This window comes from Rana temporaria, chromosome 8 (assembly GCF_905171775.1).
Source record: "Rana temporaria chromosome 8, aRanTem1.1, whole genome shotgun sequence".
Taxonomy (NCBI): domain Eukaryota; kingdom Metazoa; phylum Chordata; class Amphibia; order Anura; family Ranidae; genus Rana; species Rana temporaria.
The window spans coordinates 66,495,399-66,523,242 of NC_053496.1; the positions used below are offsets into that span (position 1 = coordinate 66,495,399).

General features: G+C 44.6%; 1 protein-coding gene across 2 annotated transcripts in view; it reads right to left on the reverse strand.

Moving 5' to 3' along the window:
• PLEKHA1 (pleckstrin homology domain containing A1) overlaps positions 1 to 27,844 on the reverse strand; it is an 84,289-nt gene that overhangs the window by 44,569 nt on the left and 11,876 nt on the right. For both annotated transcript variants that reach the window (XM_040361943.1, XM_040361944.1), the window contains exons 2-4: positions 8,895 to 9,055; positions 8,137 to 8,193; positions 7,967 to 8,012 (exon numbers count right to left, since the gene is read on the reverse strand). In XM_040361943.1, the coding sequence (XP_040217877.1) occupies positions 7,967 to 8,012; positions 8,137 to 8,193; positions 8,895 to 9,035 (244 nt within the window). In that variant the 5' untranslated portion in view covers positions 9,036 to 9,055. The remainder of the gene's footprint in view (positions 1 to 7,966; positions 8,013 to 8,136; positions 8,194 to 8,894; positions 9,056 to 27,844) is intronic.

Consider the following 27,844-nt stretch of genomic DNA (forward strand, 5'->3'; position numbering starts at 1 on the left):
AATCACTGTGAGCACTGACCATGTGTTCTGGCGGGGGTCAGAACACAATGGCATTTGCAGCATTCCCAGTGGCCGTAACGAGCTGGTCTATGAAGACTTGATCAAAGTAATTTTTCAAATAAGATCATTTCTGGAGTACTTTCTTTAGGCCATTATTATGCTGCTTAAAAGTGTATATCATTTGTTTCACAATACAAAGATACAAAGTAATGACTTTACTGTTAAAATGCAATTTTTGGAGGATATATAAAAGGGAACTCAAACCAAACTGCTAATTAATTTAAAGGCTAAACAAAAAATTGTGCTCTTAAGCCCGTACACACAGGCTGAATGTTGGGAGACAGAGGCTGGTTCAATAAAAATCGTCCGACAGTCGGGGCCATGTGCATGTCAGCTGGTCCAACAGAAGCCAGAAAACCAGCAGTCAACTGGCTCCCAATCAGCTGACCGGAGTGTTCTGGTGGGAGCTGTCCCCCTGTCAGAACACAACAGCTCAGTGAGGAAAAACGTTGCACGGTCATCAACATCATCAGTACAGCAGCTCTGACCGAAGCGGTCCGTTTTTTTTTCACTCAACTTGCTGGGTTGAACGAAAAAAAAACTATAAGTGTGTACCAGGCTTTACATTCACCCTACGGACTGCTTTCCCAAATGACTTTCTGGATATTTCTCGAGGCCCTTATTCTGGGACTGTCTATGATATTACTGACTGTTCACACCTAAATTAAAACAAAAAGAAGTCAGTATCAACAGAGTGATCATGTTACACTCTGGCACTCTAACCAGTTGTCCAAAGTGTACAGACGATATTATATAGAATGGCATGTGAGGAATGTACAGGAAATACTACCGAAAGCAGGAATTCAGGGGACAGGTTTTGACTGGTTTTAGGAAGGTGGCTCATTTGACTGTAAACATCAGTACCAATACATGTGATATAATATATCATACAATACTGATCACAAGATTTAAGTATTATTTAAAGCATGTCACTAAAATGGTCCATATAAAAGGGAACACATACCTGATTGTATGTGTAGGGAAATTCTAGTACACAACATATTGTTTTCACACAATATAAAAGTGCCAAAACTACAATGTTGTGCCGAATTGCTTTAAGCATGCAAGACCGTAAATAACTACATAATGCTGACTCATTTGTTATTATCTGCAGCCTTGTCACCACTTGCCTCCAATCTGCAGTACTAGACTTTTTTTTAAGTTAATAAAGTCACTCATGACCAGCACTGAGTTGCTGCTTCTCCTTCTGACAAGCCGTTACTGGCTCTGCCCTCTCCCCATTCATAGAAACTCTTAAGTTTAGTAGAGCTATGCCTCCAAGTTGTTGGGACTGCTTTAAAGTAAAAAGTATAGCCAAATCTAAAGCCCGCTGTCTGCTGATGTCACAAAGTCGGTCCAGGCTCTGAAAAGATCCGACCATATGGTCAGGATTAAGGATGAGCTCAGGCGTGTTCGCAAATCCCACCAGCAGAGCCCGCCAGGAAATCAGCACTGCGCTAATTACAGGCAGTGAGACATTATCCCGATGCGTGGCTCCAGAGATCGGAAAATGCAGCACAGTGCTGACTTCCTGGCGGGCTCTGCACTTGGGGATTGCGAACACGCCTGAGCTCATCCTTGGTCAGAAAACCCAGATTAATGGACCAGCAGATCGCTCAGCTTCAGCAATATGCAGGGAGCCTGAGCCAGAATCACCCACCCCCTACACAGCCCAGCACTCCAGTGAGCACTGGAGGGGCAGAGCAGAGAGCCAGAGACTGGGTGTCACTGCTCTGTGTTCAGAGAGGAGGGGGAGAACTGAGTAAACAACAGTGTTTAATCGTTCAATTTTGCCCACTTCAGGGTTAAGTGCAAACATGGTAAATGCTGGAAAACCCCTTAAACCAATTTTAAATTAAACCCCAGACTTCCACAGAATAGGATCAAAAGTGCCACGTTCACCTCGAGACACCCACTTATTTTCCTACTTACCTTGTTCATTTTACTAAATTAATTCTAAATGCTCAAATAAGGTAATGCCTCAAATGCATCAATGATTAAATTACAGGCGTGCTGTGCTACATGACTACAATCTAGCAAAAAAAAAATTCATTATCTTGTATACAGCAAATGACTGTAAGGAGGCAGGTCTGCTATAATACAGAAAACATCTTCTGTATTTATTGATGCATCATCATATAACAGCCAGTGATTACAAAGCACTCCAAGATCGTGCCGTTTAAAAAATTCTTCCCCAAAGTAGCTGTAATCATAGTATCAGGAATAAGTAAAGGGGCCGAAAAAGAAACTTTAACCCACCCCACTACAAAAAGTCCAATTTAAGATCTGAAACGTCATGTGATTTATGTTGCCGAAAGAACACATTTTAAAAGAAAAAAATGGTTTTATATATAGTGTTTAGTTGGGGAGGGGAGTGCCATAATTCAGCCCTAGGGAGATGGTCATGTGAACAAATTCTTTTCTAGTATGAGTATGTTGCCATGCTAGCAAATCGCATCACTGCTATTCCTGTTATTTAGTCACCATATTCTGCTATTCTATGAGCACTAAGTAAATGTCTTGGATTTCCTTTATATGCATATATGATGAACTTGTCTCCCATCTCTAAAAAAAGGACAGTGGTAGGGAAACATACATGGGGCTAGAGCAGGGGTGGCCAACCAGTGTTCCGGGGGCCACGTGTGGCCCGCGACCTCCTGCTCTGGAATGGTAGGTTGGCAAGCCCAGATTGCAGGTTGCCGACCCGCCATACCGCAGCATCATTGCTGTGAATGAAGCTGGTGGTAGAGGAAGAAAGTGGCTGCGGAGCAGAGCCCCATAAGCCGATGCTTCCTTTACAGCACCGGCTTTTGCCACAGGTGGAGTCTATGGCAAAGTTCAGCTAACCCGCAGGATAGACACAGGTGCACTACACTGCACCTGCGGTGTGGGTAAACTGCAGCACATCAGTGTGAAAGCAGTCTTAGGCCCTTTTCACACGATCAGCCCTACCAAATGGGATCCTCGATTCACCTCTATAGAGCGTCAGATGTTTGTTTACACCGGCCTACCTCCAATCCGAAAAACAGAAGGGAATTTGACCCTTTCATCTGGGCGGATCGGAGGGCCTATAGAGTAGCCGTGACCCGTCATCCGCCCGCTTCGCTCATTGTGGCCCTTGACTGATTATCAAGTTGCTTAAGTGGCCCTCGTTCTTCAAAAGGTTGGGCACCCCTGGGCTAGATTCTCTGTATATGCTCCTGAAATAAAGGTGTTTTAGGTGGGAGATTAGGGACGTTTTGGGACACTGATGAGGTTAGCAAACTTATTGAAGACTACATAACTATTAATTTATGTACAAATTCACTACAGCAGTTCACTATATCACTCAACTTGATGAAATTACTGTACCTGGCTTATTTTAGCACAAGACTTCCATTAACGTGGAATTTCAGCTTAAACCAGTACCTAGCATAAAAATTTCCTCTCCCTCTCCTAACACTTATGCTGACCAACCTGTGTAAAAAAGATGCATATACTTATCCATTTTCAGTACGATCCAGTCACATGAACCCCGGCTTCAGTCAGCACCGGCTGCAAGGGAGAGTAGAGTAGAGATCTCTCGACCACGGGTAGAAAAGCCTGGGGTGGCAACATCACTTATAAGCTCCTATGATCCATCCGTTGTCAGCTCTCCCTCCTCTCCAGCTGCTGCTGGCTGACAGATGCAGGGGACATGGATCAACTCGACTGGAGTGGGTTAAAAATAGGCAAGTATATGCATCTTTTTTACACAGGTTAGTTTGCATTAGTGTTAGATGAGGGGAGGGCATAGTTTTAAGGCTAGTCATGGTTAAGGTGAAATTTCACTTTAAGAGACTGTTTTGAGCAGAAGCTTATTACTGGCATGCACTAAATGCTACAGGTAAGTTAGACAGTAAAAAGGTATGACTTAGAGATATAAGCTTTTGGGACCCATTGGATCCCTACTCAGGCTTTTTGCAATTTTAAAAATGCACATTAGTTATTACACAGAATTAAAAGAGAAAGCAATAAAAATACAACAAATACAGTTATAATAATAATGTTGTAAAAGTTAGTAGGCTATACAGATAGAAGATCATGGCTAGAGTGTCATTGGGGTAACTGGAGTGAGATGGGATAAATAAATACAATACTATATTTTTTAAACCCCTCAAGCACCTTAAAAATTCCAGCTTCACAAGAGAAATTATTTTCTGCTGCTTTCCCTTTGGGCTTGATGGTGTCACTATTTATGCGGTCAAACCTTTTCAGTTTCTCTCTTTCTGAAATTGTTGTCCCAAGTTCAAGATTCTAAAATCAAGCTCAAAATACTATTGTACTAATGCTGCAGATTTAAATCAGAACGGTTTGATATTTTCTACCAAAAAGCCAAACGCTTCAAAAGCTACTGAAAATCTTTGTCCAGCAAGTAGGGACTTCCTTTGCTAAACTGTAGGGTGGAGTGAATATCCAAATACTATGGAAGCTTATTTAACAGTATATTTTTGATGCGATGGCTGGAACACCTGAAGATCAGGCCATCCAAAGCTGGCCATACATGGCCGATTTTGACAAATTTCAAGATGTGGGTGGCCCCTTTAACATCACCTGGAAAATTTGGGCTAAACTATGACTATAACACAACAGCCAGTGGGAAAGATTCCTCCATCCACACTGGTTAGCATGGATGGGGGAGGCGAGTCATTTCTCTGGCCTTCCCCATTAGGGAAGTCTAACCTTGTGTGGCCTTACCTACAATTTGCTCTTTCACCTTCATGGTAGAATATTTTCTTGATATTACTAATGCTGGAGAGTGCACAATCGGGCTCACTTCTGCATAGGAACCAGTCAGATTCCAGGTTTTATTGCCAAAGCTTAATTGAACAAGCTGATTGGTTTCTATGCAGAAGTGAGCCCGATTGTGCACTCTCCAGTTTTAGTAAATAAACCCCTGTATGTGGGTGGGTAGCTTTAGTTCTGAACCACTGTTCACCAGAATCAACTGTGGTATCTTCCATTACAGCCTTCTGCTACTTTTAATTCCTCAACTATAAGCCAACAAAAAGAAAATTCTCAGGTTACACTGCTCTCATTGGTGCCTTAAAACTATTCTATACCAAAGGGCTGGAAACATCTCAGGTAGGCCAATACGCCTAAAAATGTTTTTGTGCCTTCTGACTCTACAAAACATCTGCCCATACCTGCTATGTCAAGGAGGCACAATGTCAGAGAGGCAAAGTGTAGGATTCCTTTCTTTTTTCCTTAATTACCAAACAATATTTTACAGCCATCAGGAACGGTTTCCCTTTGTGCTTCGTTTTCAAAGAAAGAAAGCAACGTCTTAAACATAACACGCGTTAGATAGCAAGGAAGCTGCTCAGGAAGAGAGGAAAATGATGCACATCTATACAGGAAGCTTGGACTTAAAATAGCTGATCTCAGGAGGGTCTGCTGGACAGAAATCCGTATATAAACAAGCTCCAGAAAGTAGCAATAAGGGCGTCTATCTAAACACAGATCAATGGGCATTTCAGTTCAAGCAAAGAGATGCTTTTCACTGAGCGACATGTTTTGTAGGACGAAGCAAATCCTAAAATAGGTCAGTTTTACCATAAAGAGGCAGCTCAGCTTAGATTTTCCACCTGAAAGTCCAACAAAAATCAATGCCTGTTGAAACTGAGCCTAATGCACCAGCAGCCTCTGATAAAGGGGTACACAGGATACATGACTAGGACATAAAACAAAAGAAGGTTTGGCTACTTCAAAGAGTGGGATGACCTAGTTTAACAGATACATTGCTGGGATCTGAAATACACACTGGGTCCTACATGTCAGCGGTACCACTGGTTCCTGGCTTCACCCTTTCTATGCCAGCCATTAAGAAGCAAGTCAAAAAATTATCACCCTCCTGGTTTTGCTATAAAGTAGAATGAATGAACATATGGAAAATATCTCAGTGGTAGCAAAATATCATTACAATACCTATACCAGAAGGGTGGAGCAAAGAATTCAGAACTAGACAATTAAACGCAGAGTTATTTACAGAAACAAAAAGCCAGTGAGCAGTTAAAGTGTTACTAAACCCACAGCAGTAAAATCAGTGTATATATGCAGCAAAGCATGCTTCTTCTACACACTGTGCAACCTAAGGGGTTAATCCTCTGCATTGTGTACCCATTCCATCTCCTGATAGTACAGAGCCTTTGGAGTCACTCTGCACATGCTCGGTTTGGTGTGTATTGCTAGAGTGTTTTTTTTTTTCCTTGGTAGTGTGCATGTGACCAGCATAGGGCCAATCGGCACTGTCCAGACAGAGGGTCAGAGTAGAATGAAAACTCCTCCTTCAAAATTTTAACCAGACACTGATAGAAGTCACAAGGCTGCTATATACTGCTGATGAGAAACGGTATTTAGCATTTTATATTTACTAAAATAATAGCATTTTCATGTTCTGTGTACTGTGGGTGTTCACATATAATGAATGCAGAGTCCTGGGTTTAGTAATACTTTTTGTTTGCATCTTTCCTTAATTGTAGGTAATTGCGCCATCTGCAATTACATTTGAACACCTGCAGACAGCTGTGGCTGCTGTCAACCTGTCATTGCTTTAAACAGGCTGAATGGTCGCAACTATCCTCACCCACCTGTGAAGGAGGCCTAACCCTTCTTTAAACAATATAACAGTTTGGCCTTTACACACACTTGAAAACCCCTTTTAGTTTACTTTTAAGCTTTGAGGGTTCCCAGATGACCACAACGGAACGGATCATGGTCTACAGGATGGAAAACTAGGGGGATTCCAAAATGTTACAGCTGCCACTGATTGAAAGTCAGTGGAAACAGATGCAAGCAAAGCGATTTCCCATCCCATTTCCTGTGTGTGAATGGATAATTTCCATTCACAGGAGCGTGGCTTGGGAGCAAGCCTGCTTAAGTGCCCCCATAGCAAGAGGCTTGCAATTGGGGGAACTTGGCAGAGGGGAGCAGCCAATACCGTCAGCGGAAGACCCAAAAATAAGAGGATCGGGGCTGCTCTGTGTACAATTGCTCAGGGCAGGCAAGTATAAAAACAAAAAACATTTTAAACCTGATACAAAGGTCTTTTTTTTGTTGTTTAAAAATAACAAAAATGTTATACTTACCTGCTCTGTGCAGTGGTTTTGCACAGAGCAGCCAAGATCCTCTTCTTCTCGGGTCCCTGGCCGGCGCTCCTAGCCCCTCTCCTGCTGACTGCCCCCACAGCAAACAGCTTGCTATGGGGGCACCCAAGTTGCTGCTGCTGTGTCTCCATTCAGACACGGAGCCACGGCTCAGTCCTGCCCCCTCTCTCTCCTAATTTGCTCACTGACTGATTGACAGCAGCAGGAGCCAATAGTGCCCGTTGTGTGTCTCAGCCAATCAGAATGGAGAGTCCCTCACCCCCCCCCTATTTGGCTCACTGACTTTGACTGCAGTCAGAGCCAATGGAGCTGTGTCTTAGCCAATCAGAAGAAAGAGTCCTGGACAGCCGAGTCTCTCGTGCAACATTGCTGGATCGAGATGGGGCTCGGGTAAGTATTAGGGGGGCTGTTGCACATTGAAAGTTTTTTTATTTTATTTGTATAGAATGCATTAGGATAAAAAACCTTCTGCCTTTAGAACCACTTTAAACATAAACAAGTACTGGTAATTTGCTCAAAGCTTACTACAAACCAACAACAAACATATAAAGGAGGGAATTACATTTTTTTCTCTATTAGAAAAACAAACAAATTCAGTTTGTGGCCACATTTTCGCTTTTTTTCTAGTTTATAAACATCAGCCTTATGTCATATGGATTAAAATTCCACGGTAAGTTTACAGTCCAATTAATGTAACTGAATGGAACTTAAACGCTTTACTGGAGATTACATGATGCAATACTGGAAAAGCACACAACCAAAGTCATCAATCACATACTCACCAAAACAAAATTCAGCCTTTGGTCTGAGCTTGGTGGCATCGCTCACCTGTCGAGCAAGAGCATGAGATGAGACCAACAAAAATAAACAGACAAGTCCCCAGGCAGAAATGTAAAGTAATAGGTGACAGGACTTGTTTTGATACAGTTCTAAAAATGGTAAAAAAGCTTACCTTGGAAATATATGTGAGCTTAAGACACCCTACAGAAGGGGACCCTGCAGGAAGGTTCTGCAAAAAACATAAAACATTCAGAATAAAAAATAATAATCTCACACTAGAAACAGGAAAATGGCTACAATGATCTAAAAACCACAACTAAATTATACTTAAAACTAGCAAAGGATATTAAAGCAGAGGTTCACCCAAAAGTGAACCTCCGCTTTTCGGAACCCTCCCCTCATCCGGTGTCACATTTGACACCTGTCAGGGGGAAGGGGGTGCAGATACCCGTATAAAACAGGTATTTGCACCACTTCCTGGTATAGTCCGGCCCCTCTGCATCAGCACCCCCCATCGTGTTCTGGGAAACACTCGGCTTCCCAGAACACAGCCGGGACCAGTGGGAATGGCGCACCGCGACTCGCGCATGCACAGTAAGGAACCGGGCAGCAAAGCCACAGCGCTTTACTTCCTGATTCCCTCACCGAAGAGGCGGGAGGGGACCGAGCGGGTAGCTCAGGGCCGACATCGCGGGCGACCCTTGGACAGGCAAGAGTCCATTTTTTTAAAGTCAGCAACTGCTGTATTTGTAGCTGCTGGCTTTTAAAAAGAAATGAAAATAATTCAGGTGAACATCTGCTTTAACACCAACTAATTCACTTCGTTATAAGCCAACCACAAAAGATGAGTGGAAATTAGCATAACAGACTTGATCTATATACATTTCCGCTGTGCATCATTGCCGTGTACACATTGTCTGTCGGGCTCACCTGTGGATTGTCCATGTACCAAAGCAGGCTATTCAGGCTGGTGTCCAGGATAAAATATCTCCGCAGAAACTTGCCACTGCTTTCATGCTCCTCGATGTCCAGGAAGCCACAAATGCGATTCTGACGATCCACATAAGGCATGTCTGGACTGGAACATTACCCTGTGTGAAATGAGTCAATGATCTTATCAAGAGTGTGGGGAACATCATTACAGAAACAAGTAAATGGCTAAAATATCAAAACGCCTCTTCGTTAGACCATGACCCAAATGAAGGTTGAGGCTTCTGGGTGAGACTCATCAAGAATGCACTTGTACCCAGACTATGTACATTAAACGGTTTACCATTTTCATAACAACGCAGTAAAAGATTTAAAACAAGCCATCTCTGACCTCTCTAGCTGCTTTTAATGTGTATTTCATTCTCCAAAATCCTCAAGAATCACAATTAAGATTCTCGAGCTGGGTTTCAAACAGCTTAGAAACACCTGCTGTGTGTTTGCATTATCTTTATTCTGTTCTCCTAGAAAAATAGCCTGTGTTGTGAACTAATTTCTTTACAATTCCTATAGATACAGAGATGAATGAGCACTTGTTTTATAAGAGCTTTTATTGTTTGTTCAGAATATGTTGATAATGCACTTGACATCAGCATATAGGCTACAAAAAAAAAAATGTGCTTGCTGGTGTACAATGTACCTTTTAAATGTATTATTATTATTATTTTTTTTTAAGCCCTAGTTCACAATGGTGCGATTTGACATGTCAAGTCGTCAGCATTTGCTGGCAATGGCACCGTTCTAATCGGTGCGACGTGGGTATTTTCCCTATCATCCTAGCCATGGTGTTTCATTTTTCTGTCTGCAGCAAACATATTCTCAATCCTCCTGCTGTAAACCCCATAATGTTATTTAAATAAAATAGAGGTATCATCAAGAACAACAAATCAACTTTTAGATTTTATTTTCAACCCTGGGCTGGCAAAAAGAACTAGACATGACCTCACGTACAGCTGCTGTGTTGTATATCGTGTGAACATGTAGCTGCTATAACATACGGTGTGCAACAATGCTCCTATATTATGAAAACTGGGAGATATACGAGATGCAGCTGCTATATGACAAAGGGTACAATACAGCCACTATAAAAGGTGCTGTGTATAAGCTGCTACATGATGTTGAAAGCAAGCAAGTCATTACTGAGTTGCCAAATTTATCATTCTAGCAAGCAGGAGATGCTCCAGTACAAGTATTCGTATTGTACCACTTCCCAAAAATACAAGTTTAGTTCTTTTTTCCACTTTAAGAGGAAGCTTAAACACTATGCATTTTATTCTGAAGGAACAATCCATGCCTTAGAATAGTTGCAGGAAATGTGGCCACTAAATACACACACAGGGTTAGGGAGCAGCTCCTCATTATAATGGCACATGGACCTCTCTGAGCAAAGGGCCACCCTAGGACAACAGGACAAGGAGCTACCATCAATATACTCCTTTCTACTGCTGAATGCTATTAGCGCAGCAAACATTAGCCTAATTGTTCTGCATTACGGAAACAATTGCAGGACGTGCAAGGCTCACCCCCCTTCATCCTGGGGCTTTCCTCCAGCACAGTGCTATATGTAATTACCCCTCAGAGACGGGGACTAAAGACCAGCAGCCCTTGTGGACAAACTCTGGGCGCAGCTAGGAATGGGATGGAGGGATATGGAAAACAGGCACATACTCATTTCCCCTCATTCTGTTGCGGTTCCACTGGGAACAAAGATGGTTTTCTGAAAACTGCGCATATGAATATTCATAACACTATTATGGATTTCAGCTGAAATGCACAGATGAAAAGATCAAAAATAAAACTTTTTTTTTTTTGGGTACAGTACAGAGGAATGAGAAACAACGGGCCATTCAGTGGAAACAAAGCTGAAAGAATGAATGTTGGTTCATTTAAAACTGAACTCCAGGACTGATCTCTATTGCATACCCAAAGCAGAGTTCCACTCGTTTGTAAGAAGTCAGCAAGTGTGTTTGATCGCTCAATTCTCTTGGAGGTGGGGGACCAACACTGCATCCACCTAGGGGAGTATACTAGTTTGTTTAGTTTTATATTATTTCCAAATTTGTCTCTTAAATTATACATGATGGGCTGCTGGGGAAGCTAAAATTCACTGTAGTATTTGGTATTACCACAGTGATAGCCGCAATCTTCTGGATTCAGTATAGGTTCTGTGCAGGCGGCCTTCCCTATGCACACTGATCACAGGAGGTTGCTTGCTTGGCACTGTCGCCATTCATTGGAAGCCTTGTACTTTTTTCAGTGAATAAAGGGTGTTCTGTTTGGACGGGGTAGCGAGAAGGGGTGATGACATTAGTGTGCCATTCTGTTCACACAGAACCCTAGCAGGACCCTGAAGTTTGTGGCTATTACTGTAGTAGCGCTGACTTCTACAGTGATTTTCAGCCTCCCTTACAGCCCGGCACTGGGAAATGCACACTTACATTGTGCCAAGCTTAACCAATATAAATATGCAATACATTTCATTTGGGTACAGCATTGCATGACCGCTGTTACAGGACAGAGACAAAAGTTTAGGGAGGGGGGTAAAGGGAATAGGCATTGGAAATCTTTCTACCTTAAAGGTTGTAAAGTTATTTTATTTTTTTAAATAACAAACATGTTATACTTGCGCAGCTCGTTTTGCAGAGTGGCCCCGAACCTGGTCTTCTGGGGTCCCTCGGCGGCTGTCTCGGCTCCCCCCCCCCCCCGCAAGGACTCAACACCTTAATGCGAGCAAGCATGGTGTTGAGTTCCTGGGGGCGTGCTCCCGTGATACAGCCGGCAGCTATTGTCACTGTATCACTCGGCCCCTCCCCTGGCGCGCCGCGTCATTGGAAGAGATTGACAGCAACGCAAGCCTATGGCTGTGCTTCTTTCAATCCATCCAGTGTAGCCAATCAACGGCTAGGCTAAGCGGCAAAGAGGATGTCGGGGGCGAGCGCGGGACCTTCGAGGGGTCAGGTAAGTATAACGGAGGCTCGGGCGGGATTGTCGGATGTTTTTTCACCTTAATGCATAGGATGCATTATGGTCAAAAAACATGTACCTTTAAAACCCCTTTAATGCAGAGAATACAATAATGTAAAGAAACTTTAGAGTTTGGAAATACGTTAAGATGTCACCACTGCTTACAGCACAATTAGGCCTCATGCACACAGGGCTTAAAAAAAAAAAAAAAAAGACATTTAACATTTTTTCTCCAGCCTGTAAAAACTCCCCTTTGTAAGCCTAGGTGTCCATCCACACATAGGTGTTTACAAAATTATTACAAGGAGAGTGTTTACAAGCAGAGATTTTTTTTTTTTTTTTAATAAAAACATGAAAGATGCACATTCAAGAAGTGAATGTGTGTAAACATGTGTAAACACTAGATGCAACTAGCATTTGTGCATGGATACATTTTGATAGCCAGAATAAAAATATTCTATGCAGTAAGGTAAAAAAAATGTCTGCATATAGCTCCCGCCAAATGCTTACCTGAGCCTGGTCTTGATCCAGCAATGTGCACGAGAGCCGAGGCTCTCTCGCCCATTGTCTCAGATACAGCTGTGGGAGCGGTTATTCAAAGGCAGTGACAAGAGATCAGGTGGCAGGGCCGAGTCTTATGGACACACAGATCCAGCTCGGGAGTGAGCATGCACAAGCAGCTTGCTATAGGAGCACTATGGGGAAACCAGCAAGAGAACCAGCAGGGGACCCGAGGAGGATCAGGGCTGCTCTGTACAAAACCAATGCACAGAGCAGATAAGTATAGCAGATTTGTTATTTTAATAAAATAAAAAAAAGCCTTTACAATTACTATTCTATAGCGAGTTAGCCCAAGTTTTTTTCTGTGTCCCTCTCGGGAATGGCTGAACATAAGCCTGTAGTTCTAAACAGGAGTGCCCACATAGTAGAGACTCCAGCAGGATTCCATAAGTCCTGGCAGGTACAGGGGACAACAATTATGAGGAAGAAGCTCAAAAGGAGAAAAATTATAAAAACAACAACAGCCTGCAAGGTCTGCTATCAGCAGTCCATTTAGCGGAAAAAAAACAAAACAAAAAAAAAAAAAAAAAAAAACATAAAGAAATGGAGAAAACATCCTCGTAATTTTTAAAGTCTGGAATAAACTACATTGGATTTGATTTCACTCTAAAGACTTGTACACACCAAGAAAATCATCCAAAGAATTTTCGTATGATTTTTGTATAGCGTCCACACAACTATTGACAGCCGATTCATAATTTTCGTACAAACATTTACTGGAGGGACATACTCCAAAAAAAAATCGAAAACGGGAACACAACGAACGATTTTCGTTTAATGTGTACCGTTTTCATTAGGGTTGTCCAGATACCGATACCAGTATCGGGACCGATACCGAGTATTTGCGGGAGTACTCGTACTCGCGCAAATACCCCCGATACCTAAATAGAATACTTCCCCCCCCTTTCCCCCCCCCGCCGCATCGAGGGACATGGCTAGAAGGACATTGCTGCATATGTGAGGGACATGGCTAGAGGGACATTGCTGCATATGTGAGGGACATGGCTAGAGGGACATTGCTGCATATGTGAGGGACATGGCTGCATATGTGAGGGACATGGCTAGAGGGACATGGCTGCATATGTGGGGGACATGGCTAGAGGGACATTGCTGCATATGTGAGGGACATGGCTAGAGGGACATTGCTGCATATGTGAGGGACATGGCTAGAGGGACATTGCTGCATATGTGAGGGACATGGCTAGAGGGACATTGCTGCATATGTGAGGGACATGGCTGCATATGTGAGGGACATGGCTAGAGGGACATGGCTGCATATGTGAGGGACATGGCTAGAGGGACATTGCTGCATATGTGAGGGACATGGCTAGAGGGACATTGCTGCATATGTGAGGGACATGGCTAGAGGGACATGGCTAGAGGGACATGGCTGCATATGTGAGGGACATGGCTGCATATGTGAGGGACATGGCTAGAGGGACATGGCTGCATATGTGGGGGACATGGCTGCATATGGGGGGGACATGGCTGCATTTGGGGACACATTTAAAAAAAGTATCGGTATTCGGTATCAGCGACTACTTGAAAAAAAGTATCGGTACTTGTACTCGGTCCTAAAAAAGTGGTATCGGGACAACCCTAGTTTTCATACAAGAAAAATTAGAAAAGACTGCATATGATCAGAAACAAACAAAAAAAGCCTTTGTCATACGAGAATATTTATAAGACTTATCGTACAAATTTTCTTATATCGGTACCGATTTGCTGTGAAGCAGCAAGAAGAATCAGAGGAACGTTCGCCCAATTTTATTATAGTATGTACCCACTTTAGTCTTCTTGGTAAATTGAGGCTGCTTGTGGCTTCTACCAGATCAGCAAGTTGTCATACTGTCTGCATAGTCTGGGTCTCAGAAGGATTGTTCATCTGTATAAAGAAGCATTTGAAACATTATATATATATATATATATATATATATAATGTTTCAAATGCTTCTTTATACAGATGAACAATCCTTCTGAGACCCAGACTATGCAGACAGTATGACAACTTGCTGATCTGATATATATATATATATAGGCCAGTGTGTTCCCATGAAAGGATCTGCCCAGCTGCCAAATCATGGATCCCCATGACTAAGCTATGGGGGCAGGACAAAATGTGTAGGGGGTGTGGCCTGGTTGGACCCTGGGACACTAATATACAGGGTTTACTTTAGCATTGGTTAGAGGCTCTTTCCCACCTAAAGTCTTTGAATTATGTCGGACAGCTCCGGTTGGAGCCACTGTAGCAACGATCCAACGTTAGTACAGCGATCTCCCCTGAGCTGTTTTCTGACAGGGGGACCGGCCTCTGCCATTGGCTGCGAGCTCTAATCGGAAACCGGTCAGTTGCTGGTTTACAGCATGCTTGTCCAACATAAGCCAGCCGTCGGACCGGCCGACATACACACGGGCAGAATGTCGGCCGGTTTTTATTGGGTCGGCCGATGTCTCCCGACATTTGGCCCACGAGTACTAGGCAATTGGCTTGTCAGTGCAGGTGTTGGAGCAGGTGGAATGTGTGTTTTTCCTTACACAGATGCCAAGGGTTGCACTCAACAGCCAAAGCTCTCAGCAAGTTCACAGCCCATTTCCCCTGCAGCTACTATTGTCCATGTAGTAACTAAGCACTTAACATTTCCTGTGTCACTAAACTAAACCATAAATGGTACAATATTAACAGTATAAACAATATTCGCAGTAAAAACAATTTACTTTATAAAACAAAAAAACTGTTCCCGCTGTTTAATGACAGATTACACAATATTACTCTGGCATTTTCTGTACCATATCAGAGCCTTCAGGGATAAATAACCAGTATCACGTATTCAGAATGCCTAAATAAAAAAAAAATAAGATTTTTCCTGCAAGCCACAAAAGCTATTCACATTAGATCTTTTTCACTTTGTTGTTTATTCTTGGTCCCCGTTCACACCTAGGCGTATATACGCCTGTAGTGCGACGCCGCAGCCGCCAGAGGGATGATTTAGCATGCACCTCTATGGAGATGGTTCACATCTCCACGCCGAACGCCGTACGCCTGCCACCTGAAGAAAAGTCCCGGACCTTTTTTTCAGGCGGCTTTCGGCATAGGAGATGTGAACCATCTCCATAGAGGGGGTGAAGGCTGCATTCACAATCGCGGCGTTTTGTCACCGCGAATCGCGGTACAAAACGCCGCTATTTGTCGCCGCAATTCGCGGGACAAAACGCCGCGATTTTGTACGCCGAGGTGTGAATGCAGCCTTAGCGCTGTACTTCTTATTACTTAAAGGGGTTGTAAAGGTTCGTCTTTTATTTTATAAATAGGTTCCTTTAAGCTAGTGCATTGTTTGTTCACTTACCTTTTCCTTCCATTTCCCTTCTAAATTTGTTTTTCTTTGTTTGAATTTCTCACTTCCTGTTACTCCTCAGTAAGCTTTCCACCATCATCTGAGCGGTGGAAAGTCATTTAGAACAGCTTACTGAGGAGGAACAGGAAGTGAGAAATTCAGACAAAGAGAACAAAGAAACAAAACATTTAGAAGGGAAATCGAAGGAAAAGGTTAGCGAACTAACAATGCACTAGCTTAAAAGGAACCTATTTAGAAAATAAAAAACGAACCTTTACAATCCCTTTAAGCCACAAAAGCTAATCAACAGTCATATTTTCCACTTTCTTAACCCTGAAGTTCTAAGAACAAGGACTTTATGGTCAGTGCAGTGAATGAGTTATACTACGTGTTAGAAATGGAGAGACGTCATAGTGCAGAAGGCCACCTACAGGCCAGACTACTACAAAGACCAACCAGCACCCAGGTAAGCCAATTTTAAAGCTCATGGTATTATAAGAAGTTGGAGGAAACTCAATTGCTGTTCTTTGAGGTTTGAAGTAAAGAGCTCAGCAGTCTCACCACAGCAAACTCTCACCTGTAATGAAATGTATGCAAGGACAATGAAATGGCATTTTAAGATAGTCAATCACAAGCAATGGCTTGCAGAGAGACAATCATACACCATAAAAAGTGATTGCAAGCCCTCACCTTGTAAAACATCTCTTTCAGTTTCAAATAGAAATGAAAGGCCCAACATTTGTGTATAGATCTTAAAAAAAAAAAAATGTAAATACCCTTTTATTCCCTTTCTGGTAAGTGATCACATATCCTCTGTTCTCGGCTGCATCAGAGCTCAGCGTGGTCACTTCTCTAGCTAAGCTGGGAACTCTTCCAAGGATCACACTTGACTAGACTCTCATGCCTAGCGTGGTCAGTTTTTAATAGGAGAGCAGAGGGACTAGAAGGAACATCAGGAAATTCACACGAAGGAAGCAATACATGAAGAACAGGACACTTTTTCATACAAGTATATTGTACAGCAGGCACATATCAGGAATATAAAATATTGGGTTTACATATTGTTTTAACTGCTTGCCGCCCGCCCTATAACAAAAAGACGTCAGGCAAAGTGGTTTCAATATCCTGACTGGATGTCATATGACGTCCTCAGGATATTGAGCCGCTGGGAGCACATCGCAGCGATCATTGTTGCAGGGTGTCAGTCTGACACCCCGCAGCACCGACCTAGGTAGAAAGTCTCAGATGGAGACTCTTTACCACGTGATCAGCCGTGTCCAATCACGGCTGATCACGATGTAAACAAGAAGAGCCGGTTATCGGCTTTTCCTCACTCGCGTCTGTCAGGCGCGAGTAGAGGAGAGCTGATCGGCTGCTCCTCTGACGGGGGGGGTTTGTGCTGATCGATCAGCACAGCCCCCCCCCCCCCCCGAGGATGCCCACACTAGACCACCAGGGATGCCACCAGACCACCAGGGATGCCACCAGACCACCAGGGATGCCACCAGGGATGCCAATCAGTGCCCTCAATGGACATCACTGATTGGCATCCATAAGTACAATATAATACAGTACAGCCATGCCCATCAGTGCTGCATATTAGTGCCCCATCAGTGACCATCAATTCCACCTCATCGGTGCCCATCAGTGTAGCCCCATCAGTGATCATCTGTGAAGGAGAAAACTTTCTTATTTCCAAAGTTTTGTAACAGAAACAAATAAAAAGCATTTGTTTTTCAAAATTTTCAGGTCTTTTTTTTTTGGGCAGAAAATAAAAATCCCAGAGGTGATCAAATACCACCAAAAGAAAGCTCTATTTGTGGGAACAAAATGATACAAATTTAGTTTGGGTACAGTGCAGCATGACAGCGCAAATTGTCATTCAAATTGCGACAGCGCTGAAAGCTGAAAATTGGTCTGGGCAGGAAGGTGTATACGTGCCCTGTATGGAAGTGGTTAAACATATTTGGTGATCAATGAACTCTGCAGTTGAAATACCTTTGTTACTGCTCCCCTGGGTGACACGATCTGCCCGAGTTCTTCTCCGCGCTAAGATCCCTGCAGACGCCAGCCCGCTCCGTGCACTAAAGAGGGAGGAGCTGCAGACATCAGCCAGGAGGAGAGAAGACCTCCGGCGAGTCTGTAAATAAAGTATTTTGCACAATGCAGTTACAAAGGGACACACACACACACACACACACACACACACACACCTTATAGCAGTTGAATCGTTCTGCAAGGTGTATAATTTTTTTTTTTTATGAACTTTACGAGGGTTTATTTTCGGGGTAGGACTTCTATTGCAGCCCTCCCCAAAAATCCTGCTAGGTCTTATTATCGGGGTAGGTCTTATATATGGGGAAATAAGGTATACAGTACAACATATTAATTTGTACATATGTATAGTGCCTTGAAAAAGTATTCTTCAATCCAACATCCAAAAATGGAAAGAGCATTGCACAACTGCAAACCTACCAAGACATGGCTGTCCACCTAAATTGACAGGTCGGGCAAGGAGAGCATTAATCAGAGAAACAGACAAGAGGCCCATGGTAACTCTGGAGGAGCTGCAGAGATCCACAGCTCAGGTGGGAGACCAACTATTAGTCGTGCGCTCCACAAATCTGACCTTTATGGAAGAGTGGCAAGAAGAAAGCCATAAGAAGTCCTGTTTGCAGTTTGCAAGAGGCCATGTGGGGGACACGGAAAACATGTAGAAGAAGGTGCTCCATTTGGATTGAACATATTGGGCCTAAAAGCAAAATGCTATTTATCGTGGAAAAATAAAAATAAAAAACATCACCCATAACACACCATCCCCACTATGAAACATGGTCATGTTGTGGGGATGCCTTTCTTCAACAATGAAGCTAGTCAGCGTTTGTGGGAAGGTGGGTGGAGCCAAATACAGGGCAATCTTAGAAGAAAACCTGTTAAGAGTCGGCAAAAGATTTGCGACTGGGTCGGAGGTTCACATTCCAGCAGGACAACAACCCTAAACATACAGCCAGAGCTACAATGGAATGGTTTAGATCAAAGCATATTCATGTGTTAGAATGTCCCAGTCAAGGTCCAGACCCAAATCCAATTGAGAATCTGTGACAAGACTTGAAAAATTGATGTTCACAGACATTCTCCATCCAAAGAAGAATGGGCAAAAATGTCCCTCTCTAGATGTGCAAAGCTGGTAGAGACATCCCCAAAAAGGACTTGCAGCTGTAATTGCAGTGAAAGGTGGATCTACAAAGTATTCACTATTCACATATTTGTAAAACATTTTAAGTAAAGGGAGGGAGATGGAAACAAGTAGGGAAGCTCCATTAGCATTGCTGTTGTCTTGTCATACCAATGGCCACCACAAGAGGGCCCCAGATTCCAGAAGGAACCATAGGACTGCAGAAGGCTGCGAAGCCACGGCCTCAATTACCGGCCTGCGCGATCGCGAGGGGGGGTGCGCACGGAGACAGAGTACCCCAGCTGTGCCGCGTCGGGTCGTTAATTCTAGTTGCAATTGCGACCTGGCGCCCGGGGTTTGTCGAGCCCTGACTTACACAATACCAAAATTCAAACAGTGCCTCAATCTATTTTTGCTATTGTTGGGGATTATAATTAAGGGATCATTTGCAGTTGCTTTATAAAATGCAGAACAAAAAACGACAGTCTATAAAATTTGTGTAAAATGGGACCTGTAAAACAGGTACAAACTATATTTAGCATTGTTCCTGTATATTACTACTAAGAATTCCACAATGATTATATTACCAAACAAAGCATCTTCCACTGTGATAATCAAAATTATTGCAAAAACACAGAAAATGCCGCTGTTTAAAGCGGAGTTCCACCCAAAAGTGGAACTTCCGCTTTAAGCACTCCTCGCCCCCTTACATGCCACATTTGGCATTTAATTTTTTTGGGGGGGGCTTTGGTAGTAGTGGGACTTCCTGTCCCACTTCCTCCATCCGCCCAGTGATTGCCATGGCGAATTCTCTGCTCGCCTTAGGCCAGGGCTCGACAAAATGTGGGCGCCCGGTCGCAATTGCGACAAGAAATTGTGACCTGGCGCCCGGGGAAGCTTAGACCTGCAGAAGGCCGCAAAGCCGCGGCCTCAATTACTGGCCGCGGCAGGGGAGGTGGGGGCGCACGGAGACACAGGATCCTGTGTCTCAGTGCGCCCCCACCTCCCTCTGGCGCCATCTTGTGGTGGCCATTGGCATTACAAGTAAAACAGCAGTTCTAATGTGTTTTTCACTGCCATCTCCTTCCCTCTAATTAGGACCCCCAAACATTATATATATTTTTTATGCCAACACCCTAGAGAATAAAATGGTGGTCGTTGCAATACTTTCTGTCACACCATATTTGCGCAGCGGTCTTACAATCGCACTTTTTCTGGGAAAAAAATTAACTTTTTTAAAATAAAAAAAAAAGACAGTAAACAGTAAAGTTAGCCCAATTTTTTTTTATATTGTGAAAGATAATGTTACGCCAAGTAAATTGATACCCAACATGCGTCCGCTCGTGGAATGGCGACAAACTTTTACCCTTTAAAATCTCCATAGGCGACGTTTAAAAATTCTACAGGTTGCATGTTTCGAGTTACAGAGGAGGTCTAGGGCTAGAATTATTGCTCTCACTCTACCAATCGCGGCAATACCTCACATGTGTAGTTTGAATACCGTTTACATATGCGGGCGCAACTCACGTATGCGTTCGCTTCTGCGTGCGAGCTTGGCGGGACGGGGCGCGTTTTCTGTCTCCTAACTTTTTTAGCTGGATCCTAGATTCCAAGCAAATTTGTCAAACCCTGCCTTAGGCGGCCCCTCCCTCTAGGCGATCTCCAGGGACACATGACAGGTCGACTTGCGCATGCACAGTGAGTGCCTGGCCTTGAAGCCGAAAGCTGTCATGGCCGGGTGCCCTCACTATGAATGGAGGCGTCGGCCGTAGAAGGGGGGGGGGGGAGCAGAGCTCCGGGCGGCCACGTCGCTGGACCATGGAGCAGGTAAGTGTCTGTTTATTATAAGTCAGCAGCTTTTTGTAGCTGCTGACCTGAACACTCCGTCTCCCATGTGAAAAATCGTGTACTCAGCTTTCCATGCCTAATAGCTAGAAAATAACACTTAATAGCGTTCTTGTGCTTTGGTTAAATGATTCACTTCCTCTGTAGCACAAAACATTACAAATGTATACTATTATTATGGCTGCCCATGCACAATCTTAAAGTGTATGGCTGACTGTGTAATGGTTTCAATAACTTAAGTGGACTTTGATTCTCGGTTAAAACTGGAATCGGCTGCGGAACCCACAGGAACACTGCGAGTCCCCATTCTCTGGTTCAGGGGAGAATCTTTGCCTGAATTTGGCCCTGAAACGGAGCCAAAGACACACAGCGTTTCTGTGCAGTGAGCTCCGCAGCCGCCCCCGGAGATATGTGAACCAGCTTCATAGAGAGCCGGTCACATTCTCCTGCTATGCAAAATTGATGTGGGGATATCTGCATCCAATTTGCATAGGTGTGAACCCAGCCTAACGGTATACACCAGTCAAAATAAAGCCTCCAAATGTATAGAGAAAAACTTTCTCCCCAGGGCTTCCCTATCGTCTAGGCTGGGGTCTCTATATTTTCTGAAAAAGGGCCCAAAAATACTGTCCTTTAGACATTCGGGGGGCCAGATTGTACCCAGTGAGAGCAAAAAATGCTCCAAAGTCAGTGTATTTAAATAACTGGCAGTGGGAGTAAGAAAACTACAAAGCACCCATGGTCAGTAATGGGGGAATAGTGCCTCATCGTTGGGAGGAATAGTGCTGGTGCCAGCAAAAAAGAATAGTGCCCCATTGTTGGTGGCGGCGAAAAGGAATAGTGACCCATTTTATTTTATTATCAGTGAAAACAGTAAACAAGATAAATCGAAATAAGGGAATCTTCTTAATAGGGGCACGGACAGCAATAAAAACCTGACAGGTGCTCTAACCCTTCTCCACCCTATCCAAAACTAAGTTTTGTCTTTATACAAACTGCCTGGCTGTCTATAAAGGTCATTTTACCAAAATGACCTTTAACAATCATGGGTGGGTTTCAATTCTCGGGTAACCACTGTAAATACTGTTTTAAATCTAAAGCTCACGGTAGTAGGTTATCACATTCAGTGACTCGCAAATAATATTGTTCACCTTTTTAATGATGCCTGCTGCTGGAAGGGGCAGGTAGTGGAAAAAAGAGGGCATGTATTGGACCTAGAGCTCTCTCTTCTCTACAAAACCCCATAATCCCACCCACACAGGAGTACTTACCTGCAAGACAGCCACCCTGGACCTAGATAACCCCCAAGTCCACACATTCCTTTTTATGCATTTCATTGCATGGCAATGTATTCCACAGCATGCGTTCCAGGCCCCATACATGGGTTGAATTCCATCCTAGATTTGCCCGAGGCAGAAGGTGTCACTGTCCCCATTGACGTGTTTAAATGCAGTCAATCCCCCACACTTCCAGGCCTCATCCTTCCTTCGCTCCCCTGTCTTCACCAACCCAGCTATTCCCTTCCTTTTGGGCACAGTACAGCCTCTTTTTTACTCTGCCATGCCCAGCAGTGGAACCCCCAGGGATTGCTCACAGATAACCTGCACAGTGCGGTATAGCCAGGGGACTGCATTACTAAAATGTAAACCAGCAATGATAGGTCCCCATTTATCCTTGTATGTTAACTTTGAGGCTGGGTATACACTAATGCAAATTGGATATGGTGTTTCCTGACGCATTCATGGCAGCACACACTGGGTTGTGACTCCGCCCCCACAACCTGACAGGATTGGTTAGCTATAAATTTGAAGGGGAGACGCCCCGCACCATTCTCTTTTTTTATCCTCACCTGACAGATTGGACGAACAAGCAAGAAGCATGCCTCTTACCGCAGATCGCCCCAGCAGGTTCAGCCTCTCCTGTTTGGAAGTCCCTCCTGTACAGTCTCTAAATGAGCTTTATGGTGGGAACCCCCGTTCTGGTGGTCTCAGGGGCTCTGGAATTATACTGGCATTTGTAGCAAGCTTTAAAGAAGCTTCAAATCTCGCAGTGGTCCCCACTTTCGCTCTGTCTTTCCTTCCAGTGCAGTGTGTGCTTCCACAAAGGTATTTGTATCATTACATTTGCCACCTAAGGTTAGTCCGTTTTGTACCTTTGCCTGCCTGTTTTTTTCTCAGCTCTGCTGAGCCCTGTGGTTCCTCTGACACCCCATACTCTCGGGGTCACCGCCGCGTACCCCTCAGCGCTCTGCGCATGCACGCAGCTAAGTGATGATGCCGCCGGTCTCCTCTGCCCTCTTCCAAATGGCGGCGCCGTTTAAAAAAAAAAAAAAAAAAAAAAAAAGGAAACACTCCTATCGCTCTGTAGTTCTGGCTGCAGTCCTGCTGCTCTGCTCTACTCAGAGTGAAGATTGCACCAGGTGTGTGCAGGCTCGTCCCAGTTCAGCCTGGGCCAATTGATTACACAAAAAAAAAAAAAAAATAGGAACAAATAGGATAGAAGATATAATACATTTATATATTAATTTATAACATATTATAGGAGAAAGTATATCCATAATTAAACAATTAATATAATCCAAAAAATAAAAAATAAAATAAGGATAGATATATGTATATAAATCATTATATTTAATAAATATAAATGTTGGGGGGGGGACATATTGTAATGTTTTCCCTTCTCTCTTTTTTCCCACCTTTCCGGGCTGTCTCCCTGCTATCCTCATGGGGGCCACTGCCCTCGCAGACCACCATCAGCTGACCAGGTATAGAGGCCGTCCAGAAGGTGGTAAGTAGAGAAGAGACAAAAAAGAGAGCTTGGCCACTGACGCTACAGTTTTGGTAGCCCTATCGGGTCAAAAGACGCAAGTTTGCGGCACAGAGGGAGATTCTAGCCATGCTTCCGGCAGAAGGCGCAATAAGTCACTCAAGGTTACCCTCTTGCTTTCTTCAATCAAGGCATAGCCGCTCGCGTCACAGCCACTCCTGTCATAGTCGGTCCCACCGCAGACAATTACCTTCATCCCAGATGGAGCTATCTTACCCGCACCACAGCAAATGTTTGCCAAATATGCGGGGCGCCAGCCTTGCCAGGGGAATTGGCCTGCCGCTCGTGCTTCATTGAAGTAACCAAGGATTCAGAGGCCAGAGTATATACTAAGCTCCTAGGAGAATCGCACAGGGATCAATTGTGGGCGATCCTTCCCCAAGCACATCGCCCAGCACCCGGCCGTTACGCCAGGCTGCAAAAACCCTCTCTAAGAATGAGGAGTGTGAGCAGGCGTCGGACTGTCTCTTCTTTAGTTGAACCATTTGCCCATTCAGTCGAGGAAGCGATCGGCTGGGAAGGGGTTATGGCAGAACCTCTGAAGGTTCAGAAATATTTCCTGGTGCTGAAAAGGGGGCCCTGAATCATTTCCCTTCATCAAAGAGCTGGAAAACCTCATAAAGGATGAGTGGGGGAGATCGCATAAGCGGCCCAGTATGAGCAACAAGTTTGCAGATTGTACCCCTTGTGGGAGTCTAGGATCAATTCTTTGATCAATGCAACTACGGTCGATTCATCTTTAATGCGACTCGCTAGAGACGTTTCTCTACCGATTGAAGATGCAGTTACCATCCGGGACGTTCTTGATCGTAAAATCAATATAGAACTGAAGAAAGCCTGCTCCACGACAGGAGACGCTAGTAGGCCGGCTATCACCACGGCGGCAGTAGCTAAAACTATCGCTGCATGGGCGGCTAACATTGAGAATTCCATTCTAGAAGGAGCCGACCAGGGGAAGATATTCTCCTCCCTGCAGGGAAATTAAGTTGGCTTACGGCTCCTGAGGGGGCGACTTCATGACTGGGAAGAGCCTTATGGCTGAGACCCTGGATAGCGGAGACAGCATCAAAATCTACTGGTGCAAAACTCCATATGGCGGCTCAAGTGTATTTGGCACAAAGATGGACTTGGTCATCTCCAAGGTTACCGGGGGAAAATCCGGGCTGATTCCCTCCGATAGGAGACCAGAGCCCCAGAAGGGCCCCGCTTACAGACGCGATCTTCCTGTCAAGTACAGGGATGCTAGATCCTACCGTCCCGGCAGGAAATTTAGGAGGGACTGGAATACTCGACCCTCCATGTATTTACAGTAAGCCAAGGCTATCACAGCCGGGGAACAGCAGAAGTCCTTTTTGAGGGTCCGTCTGCCCACCCAGCTCAGGTGGGCACCAGACTCAAGAGATTCGCTCGGATATGGGCAACTCGTATAACAGATTCATGGACACTATCCTCTATCAAGACCGGTCACAATTGGAAATTCATGGGCACATTGCCAGGGAACACATTCCAGCCTACCAAGTACCTCCACACCAGAAAGGGAGGGGGTTTTATTCCCCTTTATTTCTGGTACAAAAAAAAAAAACAGGGGATCTACGTCCAGTCCTGGACCTAAAGAGGTTCAACAGACGATCAAAATAGAGGCCCTCAGATTGGAAAAGCCTTCAGTCCATTTTGTTGACAGTGGACGTGGGAGACTGGATGCTATCTCCTAGATTTTTCGGACGTTTACCTTCACGTCCCGATCATCCCGCCTTCCAGAGGTCCCTTCGGTTCTCAATCTATTAATCTCATTTCCAATTTTGGTGCCCCCCATTCGGCATCGCCTCAGCACCCAGAGCATTCAGCAAGTCAGGGTGTTCCTAGGGGCAGAATAATATACCAGGTTGTACCGGGTGCAACTCCCTCAAGAGAGGCTGAAGCCCTTACTCCAGAAGGTACAGAATCTGCTATCATCCAGACGTCTACTGTCAGAGCCTGCCTCAGTACCCGGGGGTCCATGTCAGCATCCATACCTTTGATACAGTGGCCCCTGTGACACATGCAAGTCTTACAGAACTCCTTTCTCAGGCAGTGGAATGGAACGTCAATACTCCAAACCATTCACATCCCGAACTGGGTAAAGCAATTAGTATGGTGGTGGACACACCCGTCCAACCTCAGGGAGTCCATTCCAATAGTTCCCCCAAGTCCAGAAGTAGTAACATCGAACGCCAGCCAGGGGGGATGGGGTCCACACTATCTAGACCAAGTAGCCCAAGGACAGTGGCACTTTCGGGCTCAGGGCATAGTGTCAAATATTTTAGAGCTCAGAGCAGCCTTTCAGGCTCTCCTGGCCATTGCGCCTCTTCTAGAGGGGAAGAGTGTCCTGATCAGGATGGACAACAAGTAGCGGTGTCATGTATCCAGATACAGGGGGGCATCAGGAGTCGCACGCTTCAAGAGGAAGCTTGCCCATATTGGAAAGGGCACAAGTGCACCTGTTAGATCTATGGGCAGTGTATGTCCCGGCAACACAGAATTCGTTGGCCAACTACCTAAGCCGAGAGACACTTTCAAACAACGAATGGTCCCTGAACCAACAGGTATTCTCCATTCTTACGAAAACTTGTGGAATACCAGAAGTCGACCTAGCGGCCACGCCAAAGAACTCCAAGTGTCAGAGGTTCCTGTCCAGAGCTCACTTTCCATCAGCCGAAGGGACAAACTGCCTAGCTCTTCCATGGAGCTTCGAGCTGGGGTACATTTTTCTTCCAACTTCTCGGATTACAAGATTCCTGTCCCGACTTCGGAGGTCCTCAGCCACGGTTATTGTACTAATACCGTTACGACCGAGGAGGCCATGGTTTACGACCCTGCTACAACTAGGTACGCGGCCTCCAATACATCTTCCAGTAACCTGGGATCTCATACATCAGAGGCAATTCTTCCATCCAGCCCAGAGAAGCTGCATTTGCCAGCTTGGAAGTTGAGAGGGCTAGGTTAGGGGAACTAGGATACTCTCAGGAGGTAATATCAACCTTATTACAAGCTCTAAGGAGCTCCACTGATGTCACCTATACTAGGATCTGGGAGAGGTTCGTGTCGTCGCAGCAAAGAGATTGGAATCCCATCTCAAATTCTTGAATTTCTTCAGTCAGGGCTTAACAAGGGCCCGGGCCCGGGTACCCTGAAGGTGCAAGTATCCGCCCTTTCAGCATGACGGGTACTAGATGGGCTCTTCATCATCCGGTCACTCTGTTCCTCAGGGCCTGCGTAAGATCAGACCACCTAGGAGGCCAGCCTTTCCAAAAGGGGATCTCTGTGTAGTACTCGAGGCCCTGTCCAATCCACCCTTTTCTCCATTCAACTTAGTCTCACCGTGGAACCTAGCTCTGAAGATGGCTTCCCGTATTGCGATCACCTCAGCTAAGAGGACGTCGGAGATACAAGCACTTATGGCTACGGAACCCCTATTTAGTGTTCTCCCCTGACAGAGTGGTTCTGAAGCCCTCAGACCATTTTTATCCAAGGGTAACTTCCTCCTTTCATTATAACCAGGACATCGTCCTTCCATCTTTTACTAATGAGAGGGGCGAGTCCCATGACTAGGATGTCAAGTCTACCATCTCCAGTTACTTCACAGCTACATCTCAGGAAGACGGATTCTGTCTTAATTATCCCACACGGGAGCAGACGAGGTCAGCCAGCTACCTCCCGTACCATTACCTCTTGGTTGTTAGTGCTATCGCGGAGACCTATTCCATCCAGCAACTTACGACTCCTAAAGAGCATTAGGGCTCATTCGACAGGAGCAGTGGCCACTTCTTGGGCAGCATTTTGCGGGATTTCACCGGAAACCATAGGTAGAGCAGCAACTTGGTCTTCCCAACACATCTTAATTTCTCACTACAGAGTGGATTCTGCTCTCCTGGCTACCGTCGACTTTGGCAGATCTGTTCTTAGAGCCAATTCCTCAGCACTATAGAGAATAAATATTACTGTTTTCTTGCACCCTCCCGACTGGCGAGTTATTTCCCAGTGTGTGCTGCCATGAATGCGTCAGGAAAACGGAAAATTGTATACTCACCTTTCCGTAATTTTCCTTTCCTGACGCATCTTCATGGCAGCACACAGATGCCCGCCCTATTGTTTTATGATGATATATACAGAGAATGGTGCGGGGCGTCTCCCCTTCAAATTTATAGCTAACC